The sequence below is a fragment of the Apium graveolens genome, chromosome 10, assembly GCF_009905375.1.
Source record: "Apium graveolens cultivar Ventura chromosome 10, ASM990537v1, whole genome shotgun sequence".
NCBI lineage: Eukaryota > Viridiplantae > Streptophyta > Magnoliopsida > Apiales > Apiaceae > Apium > Apium graveolens.
In genome coordinates this window covers 163,536,676-163,555,573 of record NC_133656.1, presented here as the reverse complement: position 1 = coordinate 163,555,573, position 18,898 = coordinate 163,536,676, and the positions used below count along the sequence as shown (strand labels likewise).

Here is an 18,898-nt window from a genome sequence, read left to right as displayed (position 1 = left end):
ATAAAATGATGAACAAAAGATAACAATGAAACTGATATGTTGTCAAATATAAGCATCCACCATTCAACTAGTATATCAAAAAGGTAAAAAGTGTTTTATAAAGAGTATTAGCAATCCAAAACTAATTAAAAGTAGTTCAACAACTGAAATAATAAGTAGTTGAAAGTAGACCATCTAAAACAATCTTAAGAAGTTCAAGGATTCAGAAAACGAAACATCAAAATTTTAATAATAATTCTATTATTTTCCTTATATTATTCGTCCACGTAAGGTACCACATGTAAAAATGCCTACAATCTTACCAAAATTCTAATCTTTATGAATCTTTTAAATGGAGGGATCTAAAACATAAAAATAGGAAAGTTATATTATCTTTATTACTTACTCTTTATTTTATTAGGGACCCACGTAATAAAATTACAATAGTTTAAGAACAGTTCAATTTATTTTTTCAATCTTTTCTGAGAAGAATCCAAGAATTTATTATTGGGGATGTATTTAATTGAGATCAATAGTCAATAAAATTTAGAATATTATTAATAATTTATTTATACGGACTACGCCTATCATTTTTAAGTTAACTTAGAATCTTGTATACATAATATATAGAGTTTCATATTTTAGGAATAGTTTTTAGAATCTTTCAAACTCATTAAATTCTACTTGGATTCCAAAACTTATTAATAAGAATAAATCTACAAAAGTCATCACTTCATTAAATTCATAAATGTTCATGGAGTTTTTAAATTCATATTGAATATACATAGATTTTAAAGTTTTAATTGATTACATCCAAATTTTAAAAGATATTTTATACTCGAAAGTAGATGTAACAAAATTTTAATAATTATATTAGCATCCAATTAAAAAACATTGGATTTCTAAGATTCAATTTTTCTAAAAAATCTTAATTTAAACCATGTAAATCTCCAAGTTTTGAATAAAAATCTAAGGATCATCAAATAATGTGATGATTGGAAGAAAAATCCCAAACTTTAGGGACAAAATTGACAATCTTCCATTCCTATTTGACTTGGAGGGCTTTTATACCTTTTTCTAATTTAACAATCTCTCTTCTCTCTCTTTCGTTCGGCTATCATTTCTCTCTCTTAGGGTTTGTTTCAGATCGTCAATTAAACTATCCCCTTTCTTCAATCTCCCGAAAAATTAGGGCTTTTATCCCAAATATCATCTCACACCTCTCATAATCTTAATTGACCATGTGAAATTGCGAAAAACGGCCCCAATTTGTCGAATTTTTTAGAATTACACGATGAATTTACAACCCAATTTATCGAATGATATGATGATGGGGCAAGTGACACAGATGTCAAATTCGGGTTATAATGGGCAAGCACAGAATGTTCAAGGCGCAGGTGATCATCGAAACCACCCGGATTCGGAGAAAGTTCGAAGATTTGTACAGAAGAAGATTTATGATTATTTAATGGCTAGAGGGCAACAACAATCTAGTGATTTATCGACGAAAAGAATGATTGATTTGACTAGGGTGTTAGATAAGGCGTTGTTTAATGCGGCTTCCACGATGGATGATTATATGAATATGGATACGTTGGAGACTCGATTGATGTTTTATTTGAAGCAGTTACGGAATACTCAACAGAATCAGAGAATTATGTTGCAGCAGCAACAACAGATGAATGCTGGGTTAGGGAATCAGCAGCAGCAAGGGAATGCAGGGTTTGGGAATCAGAGTGTTTTGCAGAATCAGCAGTTTGTGCAACACGGGAATTCTTCGGGGAATGTTAGTACAATGATCCCGACTCCCGGTATGGGTATCTCAAGTTTTGATTTTTAATGTGTGTGGAAATTTGTTGTGGATTATGTCGATAATGTATTTTAGACTAGTTATTATTGGTCTAAATGTGAGTGAGAACTTAAGAATTTTCAAGAATGATGCTTTATGTTGGAAATTAGTTGATAATGGAACAAGGGGTTAGTTGAAATTTTAATAGGTGGGTCATTGGCATTCTCATATTTCGAACTACAAATGCTTGAAAATTGGTCTTTTTTTCTTACACAGGCAATGGTTTTACTTTGTGTATAATGGTTGTGTGTGTGCATATATGTTTGTTATACAAATGTAGGACTTTAGTGTAGTTTATTAGTGTTAAGAATGCTAGTTGATTGGTTTTGGCTTTAAGTGCTAATAAGTGTATCCTTAAATTATGTACCAGTTCAAGAATTTTTTAAATTGGGACTTCAAAGTTGAAATTTTTATATAAAACAAGAGGTGATTGATTTGTGAATTCAGCAAGAACTCTGAAATTTGATTTTTTTAGTAGAAAGTAGATACTAAACTTTACACCCTTTCCTGGAATGCAAATTGTATTATTTTTGTGGAAGGCAAAATATGCTAAAAATATTGAGTTATCTAGATTAGAATCTAACTGGTTAGTTGGTTAGTAAGTTATAATGAAGCTCTAGCTGTATTAAAGAGCCTAAATTTTTTTAGGGAATTTACTAGATTTAATCCTCTTCTTTATAATCACATCTTTTATTATCCATGATGATATATGTTTTCTGATGTGTATTTTCCTTTTCTCTTTTTTTTGCATGAAAAATTCAGGTGGCTTTTTGCCACTTACTGGTGGCATGGGTAGCGCGTCTTCTTTTTCTAATGGTTATCAACAGCCAACTTCAGTCTTTCCCACAACTTCGGGCAGCAATAATATGGTTTCATCAATGGGCGGAGGTGAGAGAGTTCTAAGCCAGATGATGCCTACTCCAGGATTTGTTAGCACCAATAATACCGAGGCTTACAGGAGTTTGGAGTCTAGTAATGGTGGTGTGGTTCCAACAGTTGAATCTATGATGGCATCACAGCCCCTGCAACAGAAGCAGCACATCAGTGGTCAAAACAGACGTATATTGCACAATGTTGGTAGTCATATTGGTGGTGGGATCAGAAATGGCACCTTCAGTAGTGGTTTGGGAATGATGACTAACTATTCACAGTCTGTGAATGGTGCAGGTAGCTTTGAGAACCAACTGCCAATGTCACAAGTGTTGCATCATGATGGGTACGGGAGTGGTAATGCTGATTTTTCTGGGTCTGGTACTGGTAATGTGTATACTTCTTCGAATGCTCCTGTGCTTATAACAAATAATCAGGCCAACCAGTCAGAATTTCTTAGTGCTCAACAGGATGTGCATGTAAAGCTCGAACAGTCCGTAAAGATTAATTATCAGTCGCCACAATTATTAACTGAGAATGTTGTGCAGTCTCATCAACTACTTCTCCAGCAACCCAATCAGATTTCCCAACCAAAGCTGCAAAATCAGCCAAACCAGTTAATACAGCAAAATCAGCAGATCCAGCAAAACCAGAGTTTACCAAATGGTGAGTCACAAATGCACAAAAACCAGGTGAGGTGGTTATTGTTCCTGCGTCATGCTAGATCTTGTAGTGCTGCAGAATCTTGTGTAGAAAAGCGTTGCATAATTGTTCAGAAACTGTATAAGCATATCGAAACATGCATACTAACGCAATGCCCATATCCTCGTTGCTATGGTACGAGGTCATTACTTAATCATTACAAGATATGCAAGAGGCCAGACTGCCCTGTTTGTGTTCCTGTCAGAGAATACATGAAAAAGCAATACATATGTAAAGAATCTAAGACTAATGATCCTTCTGTAGATGGATCTTTTAGTACCTATAACACAATGGATGCCTCTGGTAGATTGATGAATCAGTCGGTTTTAGATACAGAAGATGTTCATCCTCCTGCCAAACGCCCAAAGATCAAGCAGCCTTTGCAGTCTACAATGCCTGAGCATGAAACTTCTGCCCAGCCACTTTCTGCTTTTCATGATTCTTGTACTCTGCAGGATGTACAGTATTTGGAACATAGACCTGATGAAACTTGTAGGCCAGTAAAATCCAATGTTATAGGGGTGAAGTTGGAGACTCCTGCACAAGGTGTTCCTCATGTTGAGGTGAAAAAAGATATGAATGATACCTCTATGCGATTGTCTGATGGTGTTTCTTCTATACCTAGTGGTGTTGCTGGCTTCCCTAAGGTCGAAAGTTTTAATACTGGGAAAGAAGTTGTCCAGACTAAGCACGAAAGTGTCACATTGCCCGCTGAAAATACAGCTACAACTAAGTCCGGGAAGCCAGAAATAAAGGGAGTATCGTTGACAGAATTGTTTACTCCAGATCAAGTTCGGGAGCATATCACAGGTCTCAAGCAGTGGGTTGGCCAAAGTAAAGCCAAGGCAGAAAAAAATCAAGCAATGGAACACTCAATGAGTGAAAACTCTTGCCAGTTATGTGCAGTTGAGAAGCTTAATTTTGAACCTCCGCCAATATATTGCACACCTTGTGGTGCTCGCATCAAACGAAATGCAATGTATTACACCATAGGACTAGGTGAGTCACGCCAATACTTTTGCATTCCCTGCTATAATGAAACTCGTGGAGAGACAATATCTGTTGATGGAACTCCTTGTCCCAAGGCAAAACTTGAGAAGAAGAGAAATGACCAAGAGACAGAAGAAGGGTGGGTTCAGTGTGACAAGTGTGAAGCTTGGCAACATCAAATATGTGCATTATTTAACAGTCGGAGAAATGAAGGCGGTCAAGCTGAGTTCACCTGTCCAAACTGCTATATTGCTGAAGTTGAAAGAGGAGAGCGTATGCCTTTACCACAGAGTGCAGTACTAGGAGCAAAAGATCTGCCAAGAACAATTCTAAGCGATCACTTGGAGCAACGACTGTTTAAACAATTGAAGCAGGAAAGAATAGACAGGGCAAGGGTCCAGGGGAAAACTTATGATGAGGTTCCAGGAGCAGAATATCTTGTTATCAGAGTTGTGTCTTCGGTGGACAAGAAGTTGGAAGTGAAACCGCGATTTCTCGAAATTTTTCAGGAAGTGAATTACCCGACTGAGTATGCATACAAGTCGAAGGTAGTATTATTGTTTCAGAAAATTGAAGGTGTAGAGGTATGCCTATTTGCTATGTATGTTCAGGAATTTGGAGCTGATTGTCAACAGCCAAACCATCGCCGTGTTTATCTGTCATACCTGGATTCTGTGAAGTATTTCAGGCCAGAGATTAAAGCAGTAACAGGAGAGGCTCTTCGTACATTTGTTTACCATGAAATTTTGATCGGCTATCTTGAATATTGCAAGAAACGTGGTTTCACGAGTTGCTACATATGGGCCTGTCCTCCACTTAAGGGTGAAGACTATATTTTATATTGTCATCCAGAAATTCAGAAGACCCCGAAATCTGATAAGCTCCGGGAATGGTATTTATCAATGTTGAAAAAAGCTTCAAAGGAGAAAGTTGTGGTTGAATTAACTAACTTATATGACCATTTCTTTGTATCCGGTGCTGGTGAATGTAAAGCTAAGGTGACTGCAGCTCGCCTCCCATATTTTGACGGTGACTATTGGCCTGGTGCTGCTGAAGAGATTATCTACAAGCTTCGACAAGAAGAGGATGGTGGGAAGCTGCATAAGAAAGGGACAACTAAAAAAACATTTACTAAAAGAGCTTTAAGAGCATCTGGCCAAGTTGATCTTTCTGGAAATGCCTCCAAGGATCATATGTTAATGCGTAAATTGGGTGAAACAATCAGCCCAATGAAGGAAGACTTTATCATGGTCCACTTGCAGCATTCATGCAGTCATTGTTGTATTCTGATGACCTCGGGAAACTGTTGGTTTTGTAGCCAGTGCAAAAGTTTTAAGTTGTGCGACAAATGTTATGAGGAAGAACAAAAACTTGAGGAGAGAGATAGGCATCCGATCAATCATAGGGGGATGCATACGCTCTATCCTGTTGAAGTCACCGGTGTGCCTGCTGATACACAGGATACAGATGAGATTCTTGAAAGTGAGTTTTTTGATACCCGGCAGGCCTTTCTGGGCCTTTGTCAAGGTAATCATTATCAGTACGATACCCTACGCCGTGCTAAACACTCTTCAATGATGGTCCTTTACCATCTTCACAATCCGACGGCTCCTGCATTTGTGACTACATGTTATGTATGTCATCTTGACATAGAAACCGGTCAAGGTTGGCGCTGTGAGATATGCCCAGATTATGATGTATGCAATGCTTGTTATGAAAAGGATGGAGAGGTTGATCATCCTCATAAATTGACTAATCATCCATCTATTGCGGATCGTGATGCACAGAACAAAGAAGCTAGGCAACAAAGAGTGATTCAGCTGAGGAAAATGCTCGATCTGTTGGTGCATGCATCTCAATGTCGTGTTCCTGAGTGCCAGTATCCTAACTGTCGGAAGGTGAAAAGGCTTTTCCGCCATGGTATGTACTGCAAAATACGTTCGGCTGGAGGCTGTGTTCTATGTAGAAGGATGTGGCATCTACTTCAGCTTCATGCTAGATCATGTAAAATCTCAGAATGTCATGTGCCGCGCTGCAGAGATTTACGGGAACATATACGAAGGAATCAACAGCAGGCTGATAGTCGTCGACGTGCTGCTGTTACAGAGATGATGAGGCAGCGGGCTGCTGAGGTTGCAGGTGGTTGCTGACATCAAGCTGTGGAAAATACGTCAATCAACGAACATGCTTCTGTTTAGTTAAATGAGTGTTTGAAGATTGTAGTTTTTCTGCTCCTGGTCTTTGTCGGTTACACCTACAATCAGGACAGTAAACAACACAAGAAACTCTCCATTGGTAAACTTCTTGTGGCAAGATTGCGGAGAAGTTGGTTGACTATGAACCCACTTGATTATTTTTTTCATTCATATCAGGGGGAATGAGCAATTTTTTGATTCTTAAAGTTAAAAACTGTCCTTCCCTTTTAATAAGTAGTCTGTCTAAGCTGTACACAAGTCAGAAATACATGTAGCAGCAGGAGAAAGGAGTAGATATAGATTATGGATTATGTTTTGGCAGTATGGCCAGTTACACTTTTGCAGTTCTTTCCATATCATCGACTTCATCGCATTTTGTTGGTGTGGTGAGTCGTTTCTGTAAAATCTTTCTGGTAATATTAACTCCTTTCACCCCCAAATTAGCTTTCTTTATTGTTATCCTTCATGCATTGGGGTTATATGGGAATGCTTACTATTGTTTATATTTTAATATATTGCTTTAATACATTATATTTTTTCAATAAGATAGATTTTTAAGTGTATGTTGATATGGTGATAACTTTGCCTTTTCTTGGATCCTTGTTCATATTTGTGTTTAAGCATCCTGGAACGAATAAATACATTTCTGAGTAATTTTTTTTGCATTATCAGTTCTATTTATCTTTGGAAGAGTTGCAATATTTTGACTCATATTTGACAGCAGAGCTTCAATATTTTGGCTCAAATTTGACAGTTTCAGCTGCATCCGCAACCGATCTAAACTAGTGAACGGACACGGGTACATTTTTTACAATTTGTATCTGCAGCCAAGCTAAACTAGTGAAAGTAGATCATGCTATGTTCGGATGTCACTGATCTGCAGCACGGTCTATAATTAGCGCATAATTGGACGGTTCAGCCCCATTAAGCATAGGTATAACAGGCTCCGGACCACTGTTGGAAATTAGTCATATGTTGCTAATGAAAATGGGGAAGTGAAGCTGGGAAAGATGTGAGTCGAGGGATTCTGTAATTTTTCTAAAAATATTAATGAGATTAATCCACTGTTGAAATTGTTCTAAGAGATCAAATAAGAAAATTCTTCAATGGGATGAAACCAGATTCACTTGCAACTTTATCTTAATACATGCACAGGTCCTGGTCCATAAGATGCACACAACTTTTGTCACAATTTGATTGCAATCTCCATCACAATTTATATTAAATGACCAGCGAAGCTCCCAAATTCTCTGAAACCTTTGCAGCGTACAAGCATGATAAACATACCGAATTGCAACTGATATTACATTCCCTGCTACAAGGGTACCTCCAACTGCCCATGTCTTATTGCTTTCTTCTAATTATTAATCGTAACCTGCAGATGCAAGAAACATATTCATTCAGTATACATTTGACGAATTGTGTGACCTGCAGTTGCAAATGAGTAGTCAACCTTACCAGGACGCCCAAACTCTTACAGTAAATTTATATAACTCCGTTGCTTTCATCTAGTTAATCATCAACATTCCTGTAATATTATTACTCATACAGTGACATAATCCACAAATTACTTCTACATATAGGGAACAAACAAGTTTAAAATAGCTTATACTTTTAAAACTATAATAAATTAGTTAGTTATTACATATTCCAGATTGCGTAAATATCTAAGGAAGGATCTAGAATATAATAAATTGGTTAGTTATTACTTATTCCAGATTGCGTAAATATCTAAGGAACGATCTAGAATATAATACAAACTTGACATTTTTCCACGAAGGGGGCGCCTTAGTGCTTGACACCACAAAAACCAGTAATAGTCATGACTCATCTTCCACTACAAAAGCCACTACAAACTTTATTTTTTGCTAAATACAAACTTTACACAATATAATTGGCTGTTTTAGAGTTTGTGGGTAAAAATGTTTGTATCTGAACACAAGCCTAACCACTACCCAAATTTCTTTTAAATTTGCCCTTTGTTGCTCTTTTATGCAGCACCAAGACAATTTCAAATGGAGGATTCTACAGAAGGGATCTGCAGTGAAAACTATGACACTATACTACAGACCTTTGTTCGAATCTGTGACCAAAAAAAAGAAGCACTATTCAACAAATTTACACCACCAAGCAGTAAGCAAGATATAAGAGTTACACAGACAACAAGTTCTCCACCATCGACTCTACTTCAAATGATTCATTTCATCGCTAAGCCACAAAGTAAAAGCTTGTTGTGGCGTTTCAAATCAAGAATATTAAGGATTTAGTAGTTAAAATTGGCAAGCCTAATAATCAATCTCTGCTTATAATCAGAAGCTCGACATTGTGTGTTAATATAAGAGTCTTGTCTTGTCAATCAACATTATTTCCGATTGTTTATGTTGCAGAAATAATTTTAGGCATCTTCCATGTCCAGTTAAATAGATAACAACTTATCTTTTATACTCCATCCGGTCCATTGTAAAATTTTAAAAATTATTGTAAAGTAGTTACTAGGTACATAAAAGTTTATCTATGGATCAAATCATAACCACCATCAAGTTTTACAATAGTGTCATCCAATTTCTAGGATCAGTCATGACAGCCTCATCTTTCCCACAGAAAGACAACATCAACTATCCAACCAAAGAAAAACACAGAGGACGCGTAATAAGAAAACAGAGGACAAGAAAAACCAGAGGATATTGCAATAAAATCGGTAACCTAATCATCAAAAATGTAATTGTGTTGGTAAAAAACATCACATACCTCTTCTTAGTTCTTTTCCTTTAACATTTTCCTGCCACATTTTGTCTACCTACATGCCCTGACAAATGAAGCCATAGGGTGAAACAAGACTCTCCTCGTATGTAGCCACATCAAGAGTACCCGCCCTTTCTCGCAAATTAACACCAAGATTCTTACTTATTCTTCTTACTGGATCATACAAAACAATGCTCTCACGCTTAGTCATCAACAAAACTTTATCTTCCACATAACAAATCGGGAAGACATCCGTAATGCCATCATTCCTATAAGCCCCTCCGAACGACAATGTCCTGATCCAAGACTCTTTCAGCCCATACTCCATCATAATCCACATCTCCAAAAACGAATCCACATCTCTCTCAGTAGACAAAACACAAACACAGCCTCCAAACTCTCCCAAACCCTTAATCCCCCTCTCATTCATACCCTTGCCCAACGACAATACCTTAAATTCCTCTTTAACAAAATCAAACCCTATAATTTTATTCACAGGTGGAAACTTCCCACCAAACCCTAACCAATGAACCACACCATTAACACAAACAGGCTTCACCCAAGGAAGAACCCGAAAAGGAACCTTACTCGAAAGCGTCTTCCAAGAATCCTGTCTAGCTGAATAAACCCTGACCACTTGCTCACCAAGACCAGTATTATCAGTACCAATACTAACAACCATATAGTCATCACAAACAGCAACATAACCAAACCCTGAAAGCCTGATCCTGGCATCCACAGGAAACATTCCAGGATCAGGCAAAACCCGAAACTCTCGTGTCGTGGGATTCATCAAAGAGTAGGTATTAGGAAGGTGGTAAAGGCAAACTAAGCCACGACATGATCCAACTATCTGAATGGGATTGTTAACAAGATTTGAAGGTAGCTTAAAAAGATTTTGATGACGTGGAGCATGATGATGAGTGTTGATGTTGAGAGTTTGTAGAGTGGAGTTTGAGAGAAGTAACAGTAGTTGTTTGAGTTGAGTGATTTGGTTAAGGTGAGTTTTGGTAAAATGAGGAGAAGTGATTAGGGTTTTGAAGGGTTTTGAAACACACTTGAGTTGGCCAAGTGTTTTGATGGGAAGTCTTGCAAGTATGTTTGTGTTAAGTTCAAGTGGTAAATTTTCCATTGATAAGAGTAGAAGAGGGTAGATAGAGATATAAGAAGATGATGAGGTGTTTGGGACTTGGACTTAAAATAATGTTGGAGTCAATGCTTGACTTGCAACTTTGAACTCTGCACAATATTCTGCATTGGGGTTACAAGCTTTTAATTACCCCTCTAATAAATAAATAAAACTAAGTTACATGACAATTCAGAAAGGGTAACAAATATGTCTAGATTTTTTTTATCAAACAATGCACATCTGTTTAAAAAAAAAAAGAATGACTATTCAATTACTATTCTTCAAACACGGCTTAGTATAATCAAGTCGGTCACATATTATAATACACATTAAAAAAATATACGCTTTCAGCATTGAGGAGTCCCGGACCGATATCTGGCACTACAAAATATGTATACAAACAAAAAGGTAAAAATTATTAACACGCATAAACAATAAGTTATATAGAGTCTCCAACTTGCTCTATACAGCTTTATACCCCGAATTATATTATTTTATTTTTAAATTATTAAAATATATTAATCTTGGACTTGGACTGAATTGTAATGAATATATCATAGAAGACAGTATATTAAATTCCAAGACTCCACAAAAAATAAAAATATCATAGAAATTTGTATAAAAAACTACTGACGTGCGAAATTATTACCAAAAATATATCATATACGTTTATATACACGTTTATATAGAAATGGAAATGTAATCTGATACATAAACAAACAATCATACAAAGATCATGTAAACTGAAACGATTATTCAATACATTTTCAATAAAATTTACAAAAAGGTATAAATTATAACCAAAAAAATTGGCAACAAATATATTTCAATATCAAATATCAATTTATAGGAATTTATTGAGAATCAAAGAGAAAGAATTAGCTTACAAGAAAGATTAGAGATAAGGGCATCGAGAAACGAAATTATATCGAGAGACGAAATTATGAAATTGTAAAGTGAATTGATTTAGTGTTATACGACGATGTAAGTTATAAACGAAATGATATTTACTTACATAAGATTAGGTAAAAATTTAAAGAGGATATAGACTATGAATTAAGTGGACCACTAATCGGGTTACAAATAAAGTGGACCACTAATCGGGTTACGAATTAAGTTGGACTGGGTAAGTGCTAAATTACGCAGAGATATAACTCATTTCATTTTATTGGACTAGGTAAAAAGTTTCTTATTTTGAACTTAAATGATTACATTTGTAGAGCCCAAATAAAAAATATATTGGATCGGGTTATGCAATTCGGTTGAATTATATTTTATATCTTTTTTTTAACTAAGAAAAATTTCATTAATCACGAAATTGAATCAAACATCAAATTCCCCGGTACAGAGACCAAAATGTGTTTGAACAATTTACCATACAAGGTTCCCTTGCCAAGAAATGGGCAATTTTATTGGCTTGACCTTTAACGAAAGAAACAGAAATGTCAGGGTGGCTATTAAGAATTGAGACACATTCCTGGATCACATTACCTACTTCCTAATAATTTTCCAGACGCTTTGTAATTGCATTGACCATGAGCAATGAGTCAGTTTCGATATCCACCGTGTTAATCCGTAATTCTCGAGTACACTTCAAAACCTCCAAAACACCCCAAGCCTCGGCCTCAAATACAGAAACCTCCCATGAACGTCCGATATTTTGAGCACAAATAAATTCTCCATTGTGATTGCGTACAATCATTCTTATCGAAAATGAGGCCATACTTGTCACTACAGATGCATCCACGTTTAGCTTTACTCTACCTTCCTCGGGAGCCTGCCACTATATGTTCTCACTCCCACTATGATGTAATCGAGGTAATGCTTTACTCCTTCTGAGATGTCGCCACTGCGTCACCATCTTACTACTCCATTGCATCGCAAGCTCTGGTGTCACCTGCTTTTCTTTCCAGACCTTTAGATTGCGAGCATGCCAAATACCCCAGAAACCAGTAGCAATATGTACACACATTTCCCTAGTTTCTCTGGCTAGAAGTTCAAGCAACTATTCCGGAGTTGATTCCACGCTCCACGTATCAAAATCCAGACCCAGAAATCTCCAGCACTGTTTAGAAAAACTACAATTCAGAAAAATATGTGAAAGATGTTCAACATCGACTACACACATAGGACATAGTATGGTAGTTTGCACTTCTTTACTTTTCAACAGATCACGCACAGGAAGATTATTTTTACAGATTTTCCATAAATGTATTTTAAACTTGTGAGGTACCTCTATTTTCCAGAGATTCTTCCAACCTTGCTCTCGATCATCTGCAACATTTATATAATTATGCATATACCAGTATTTGTATCATGACTTTACGCTGTACTTTCCATTTGCAATACTTGTCCAAGCTATACGTTCACTTACCTGATTTTGAGGGATATGTGTTGCCAGAATCATCCGAGCATCACAGTTTGAAAATAAACTGCTCACCTTTGAGACATCCCACATTTTCCTACCAGGAACAAATAAATCGCTTACTTTAACAGCACTTGCACTATCAGTACTTGTATTTTCCAGTCTACAATTATCTCTACCTCTAAGCCAATAATCCTCAAAAACTCTTATTTTCTTCCCATCTTCTATCACCCATCGAAAGCCCTGCTTCAATTGTTCCTTAGCTTGCCACAATCCAGACCATATAAAACTCACCTCACCTCCTCTTGGCGCTTCAAACAACGAACTAATGAGATAATATTTGGCTTTAAAGATTCTAGCCACCAACGAGTCCGGGATATGCAGGAAATGCCAACAGTATTTTCCTAACAACACGAGATTAAAACCATGTAAATCCACTACACCATATTTGACCTGTAGCAACACCAAAAAAAAGTGTTAAAATGACCAAAAAATATTACCTAAAGCCAAATTATTGGCTATGGTTACACTTTTTAAAAATAATGGGGTGTTGGATTTGAGCCTGCTACAATAGGGGTCTACGGTTACATTTTTTGAAATTTTGGTAACACCTCTCAATGTGTTACAATAGAGTACCTATATTTATATTTTCTATTTTTATGGTAACAAGTTGAAGGTGTAATCACAGTTCTGTTGCAACATACTTTTACCCATTAGTAACACCAAAAATATGTTGGAATAGACTCTTTTGTAACACCATATTTGCTATTGTAACACTCAATTCAATCTTTTGGTAACACTTTTATATCTTATTGTAACATTCTTTTTTAACACTCTGGTATTTATTGTAACACTTTTTCCAATTTTTACTAACATAAATATATCAATCAGTCACACTTGGAACGCTAAAAACTTAAATACATTTAACTTAAAAACTCAAATTGAAGTTCAAATTCAACACAATACAAAGTTCCAAGTCACAGTGTGGGAGGAGTTTTAAACACGCCCTTAATTTTTATGAAAATACAAATCAATTCCAATGCAAATAGTATATTTTCCGGCAGCAACTAGCATGACGACGTCCATAGATACACATGGCCGCCACTTGTAGCCCCTGCAAGCATTCCAAAAGCTGGATCTTCATGTCACAGGTGCCGGTATATGTATCAACTCAAGGCAAAAATCTCCACCACCATGGCCTTGGTTGGGAGCACTTTCACCATACCAGCATCACCAATATTCAATACTTGGGCTCCTCCTTATGCAAAAACTTACTGTCTGCAGTTATCAGATTTGCTGCAACAGAAATTTAGCAATTTAGAATGTGAAGATAAAAATTTCACACATCAAGGAACAAAGATGTAACCACAGTTGGGACATGGGAGCTTAGTTTATTGTGAATCGATACTCGTGTAAGGCCAGAATATGGTGTTCAGTTTATTCTCAGAAGAGACATCCAATTTATAAAATGAACTAATTTTATGAAGATGCAGGAAAATCAATATATTGAAATCCAAAACTAAAAAAATAGAATTTCAAGTTTTATATCAAACTGTGAAAAGAATGGTCCCAATGTTGCAGACTAATTAATGTTGCTAAGAATTGTCTGACTTACTATAGAACGTAATGGGTCATCGACTCGACTTATAATACACCTAAACGTATGATGGATTCATATGTAAGTAAAAGTTCATACTTTGTAGGAAGCGAAGAAAAGCAGTAGTGATGAATATGTGGACAGCCTATATAAGACATCTCTTGAAATACATCCAGTAAAGAAATTTCACTCCACGCGATGATAAACATAGACTTCAGTCAGAAATCATTCTCAACTAGTTGTTTAAAATATACAGGAGGCCTATCGGTTTAGGGGAAAAGACAATATTAGGTCATCAGTTGTTAATACATACTTATAGTACCAATATAAAGAAAGTCCACAACTGATCAAAACTTCAAAAAATATGCCATGATGAACGGGTTTCAGTAAAGTACAATTTTCCAGTATTTCTTGGAGCTGTACATAATCCTTGTTTTCCCTGGCATAGAAATTTATGAAAGAAATAATAGAAGCTCATATAAAAACTATTTTTTTAAATGAATGAAAAGTACCTGTGTCATTGCACTTGTTGACTTGAAAAAATCACAATCATCATGCATAGGCCAACCTATTGAGAAACAAGCAGACGACCTAACAACAATGAAAATATCAAACCAGAGATTATATTAGATAGTAAGGCTAGAAACATTATATTAAACACCATTATATCTTCAATTGATATTGTTGTCGTCATCTGTAAAACCAGAGATTGTTAAGGTAGGGGCACAGCCGAAAATCAATTATTACAAATTTAGCTCTATTAAAAAGTGAGAAAAATGGATTGCACAATGAACATTAGTTTGTATCATGTTGTTTTGGCTGTGAAATATAGCAATATAAGCTCAACCTTACTAAATTTCTATGTTTAAATATATTTGAAATTGTACCTAGTTTGGACTTTGTAGTGTGAAATGAATTGATTCAACCTTACCAAATTTCTCGAAATTTCTTTACCGAAAGTTTTTATTTTTTTCTCTTGTGCTTAATTATGATCAACTGACTATGTACATAATTAACTACTAGACTGATTATCATGTGATAACCTTTAACTTGATATATGGTATTAATCAGTGACAGTCATAAAAAGATTTGGACCCCCTTTACACTATTAATTCATGATCCGAAATGATAGGCATGCTTAAGTGGTTAAACAGCATATTGGACAGGCCTGCGATGTGAAGGTACTAAATAAGCTTCTGAGATATCTCGAAAACCAAGACCCCATTTACACTTAGGCATATTCATGTTCAACCATGACAACCAACGAATCCCTTTTCTGTTCGTGTTGGTCGAACCCCACAGGAAGCTATTCATCATCCTTTATAGTTCTTGACACAGAGATTTAGATAATAAAAAGCACGGCATTGCATATGACGGGATGGATTGTTCTACATTACGAAGTAAAACATATTTTCCTGCTCTCGACAAACACTTCACTCTCCAGCCTTGAATTTTATTCCAAATGCGATCTTTGAGAAAGTTAAATACCATTTTCTTTGATCTTCCAATGAGAGATGGTAATCCCAGATAATTCTCGATCCCCAGATCATTGTGAACACCCAACAATCCCTTTATTATTGTTTGCTTACCCACTCTAACATTAGCACTAAAATAAATCCCAGACTTTTGAAAATTTATAGCCTGCCCTAAAAGTAGTTCATATTTTTGGAGAACAACCCTCACCTCATTGATTTCTTCATTCGTCGCTTTACAAAACAAAAAACTGTCATTCGTAAACAGTAAATAAGTGACTGAGGGAGCATACCTACTAATTTGACAACCATTAATCTTCCTTTCATCAACTATTTTTTTAATCACACATGATAGCCCCTCCACACAGAATAAAAATAAGTATGGTGACAGAGGGTCACCCTGCCTTAACCCATGCTTAGGTGTGATAAGACCAACCTGTGTCCCATTAAAGTTTATTGAATACAAAACTGTTGAAACACGCAACATGATCCATTTAACCCACTGTCCTGAGAAGCCCATTTTCAACATTTGATTTCGTAAAAACAACTAATCCACTCGATCATACGCTTTACTTACATCGAGTTTTAAAGTCACCTCCCCTTCGGTACCTTTTTTCTTCCGTCTCATGTAATGGAGTATCTCAAATGCTACTAGCACATTATCAGTAATACTTCTCCCTGGTACAAATGCGAATTGATTTTCCAAAATAATTCTTGGCAGCATTGTTCTAATCCGATTTGCCAAAACCTTTGCAATTATTTTACAGAGGGCGATAGGCCTTAAATCTTTCATATTATCTGCATTTTCCTTCTTGGGGATTAGCATTATACCTGTGTCATTAAGGTCTGCAGGGAAAGCCAAATCATGCAACTAGCCCTTACAACATCGATAGACTTCCTTTCCAAATATAGGCCAGAATTGCTGAAAAAAAGCTGGGTTTAACCCATCTGGGCCTGAAGATTTATCAGGATGCATCTTCTTGATTGCAAATATGAATTCTTCAAACGTAAACTCAGCCACCAACTTGTTATTTTGCTCCTTTGTAATGACCTCACTACCAGATTCAACATCCATATCCCCTTCTCTCGAATCACATTCAAACAACCTTTTGTAATAATCTTTAACAACTCGACACATCTCCTCATGACTTTCCACTACCTCCCCATCATCAGTTCTAAGTTAAGACACCTGATTCTGCCTTTTCCTCGTAGTGGCATAAGCGTGAAAAAACTTCGTGTTCACATCCCCCTCTGGCAGCCAAAACAATTTTGCTCTTTGTTGCCAATATGCTTCCTCGTGGACTAATAACTCATCAAGTTTATGTCTCTCCTCGAAATATTTCCTTGTCCTCGTCTCATCTGCACAATCTTCAAACTGGCCGATTACTTCTTTTTGATTCCGTATTTTTTCTTTGAATTTATTGAAAAAACTCTTTCCCCATTTTTCAATAAATGATGATATTTCAACCAGCTTAGGGAGAAAGTAAATTGGTGACAACTTCTCCCAGTGCCCAACAACTTCAGCATGAATCTTTCTTCTTTTAGCCATGTATTTTTGAATCGAAAGCGAAATTTTTTCCTGGACTTCTCAACACTACACAAATTAAGCTGAATTGGCTCATGTTCCAAATATATTGTATGTTGAACACTAAGATGACACAATGGAAACATACACCGCCATGAAGCTGAAGCAAAAGCTCGATCAAGTCTCTCACGTGTCCATTCACTAGAACCTCGACTCTTCTCTCAAGTGTAATTCCCTCTGGTCAAATCTAATTCCACCAAATTACATTCTTCAATCATTCTATGAAAACCATCTAGCAAGCATTGAGGGTGTTTATGGATTCCCTTCTTATCTGCTTCATTTAACATGTCATTAAAATCCCCCACAATACCCCATGAAAAACTGGATTTATTAGCAAGATGTTTAATCAACTCCCATGATTCTTTTCTTCTTGTTCTTTCAAGATAACCATAAAATCGCGTCATTCTCCATCTCGAATTACCATCTTTCATGAAGTAGACATCAATATGATTAGATGACCAGACAGCCACCCTACACTGAACACTCTAGTCCAAAATATAGTTAACCCACCACTTCTACCTATGCAATCTACTGACCAACAATCAACAAAGCCCAACTTCATACATAACTTCTTAATTTTCTCGCCATTAGTAAGCGTTTCGGACAAGAATAGGAAATCAGGTTTATGAGACTTTATTAGGTCCCTAGAACACGAACTGCTCGAAGGTTCCCCAACCCTCGACAGTTCCAGCTTATGATATTCATGGCTGCTGGCTAGCTTGCTCCGCAAGCTTAGCCAAATCATTGTTAAAAGACAGAGCACAACCCGTTTCAGAAAGAGCAATGTCTGAAATTGTGACTAATTTATTGTTACCTGGGCCCATCACTAGCCCACCTGTAGTCTCCATAACCTCGTACTCGCCTGGGCCTCCTCTCATTATTTTTCTATCCAATAACTGCATCCCAATTAATTCATCTTCCTTTGGACCATCTCCAAAATTTGAAATCCCACCAAATCCCTGGTTTACTGGGCAATTAAGCTCCTGATTTGATGGAAAAGATATGGTTCCAGTTGGTTTTACTGGCATTCTAAAATTATTCCTAGGAATTAGCCGATTTCCCCTTTTGTTGTAACTACCTTCCTGTGATTTTGGATCGACGTTGCCCCTGCCAGCTCTCTCCTCCCATCCTGAATCTCCTTCCTCACACAACCATTTACTCTTTGTCGCACCTGATGATCTACGAGGTGGAGCTTGTAACCAACTGCCCCAGCCCTTACTCAACTCTTGATTACCTTTCTCCAAAAATCTTCTACAATATCTTTCAGAATGTGTTATTAGCCCACATGTAAAGCAAAAATCCCCCAATCGTTCATACTTACATGTGACTAGTACCTCCACTCCATTCTTCCTCATAATTTTCTTCCTCCGCTTTAACGGATTCCTAACATCAAGCTTGATTTTTACCCTCATAAGTTCTTGCC

General features: G+C 36.5%; 3 protein-coding genes across 3 annotated transcripts; 1 reads left to right on the top strand and 2 right to left on the bottom strand.

Moving 5' to 3' along the window:
• The first annotated feature begins 1,050 nt into the window (after window positions 1–1,050).
• On the top strand, window positions 1,051–7,111 carry LOC141689662 (histone acetyltransferase HAC1-like). The gene is made up of 2 exons (XM_074494017.1): window positions 1,051–1,790; window positions 2,591–7,111. The coding sequence occupies exons 1-2, from the start codon at window positions 1,274–1,276 to the stop codon at window positions 6,538–6,540; spliced, it is 4,467 nt and encodes a 1,488-aa protein (XP_074350118.1). The 5' UTR covers window positions 1,051–1,273; the 3' UTR covers window positions 6,541–7,111.
• Window positions 7,112–7,598: 487 nt separating this feature from the next.
• On the bottom strand, window positions 7,599–10,546 carry LOC141689663 (F-box/kelch-repeat protein At3g06240-like). The gene is made up of 2 exons (XM_074494018.1): window positions 9,334–10,546; window positions 7,599–7,960 (listed from the first exon to the last, which is right to left on the bottom strand). Exon 1 carries the CDS (start codon window positions 10,457–10,459, stop codon window positions 9,383–9,385), a length of 1,077 nt encoding a protein of 358 aa, XP_074350119.1. The 5' UTR covers window positions 10,460–10,546; the 3' UTR covers window positions 7,599–7,960; window positions 9,334–9,382.
• A 1,408-nt stretch (window positions 10,547–11,954) lies between these two features.
• LOC141691253 (uncharacterized) lies at window positions 11,955–12,428 on the bottom strand. The gene is made up of 2 exons (XM_074495991.1): window positions 12,315–12,428; window positions 11,955–12,233 (listed from the first exon to the last, which is right to left on the bottom strand). The coding sequence occupies exons 1-2, from the start codon at window positions 12,426–12,428 to the stop codon at window positions 11,955–11,957; spliced, it is 393 nt and encodes a 130-aa protein (XP_074352092.1).
• Window positions 12,429–18,898: the final 6,470 nt, after the last annotated feature.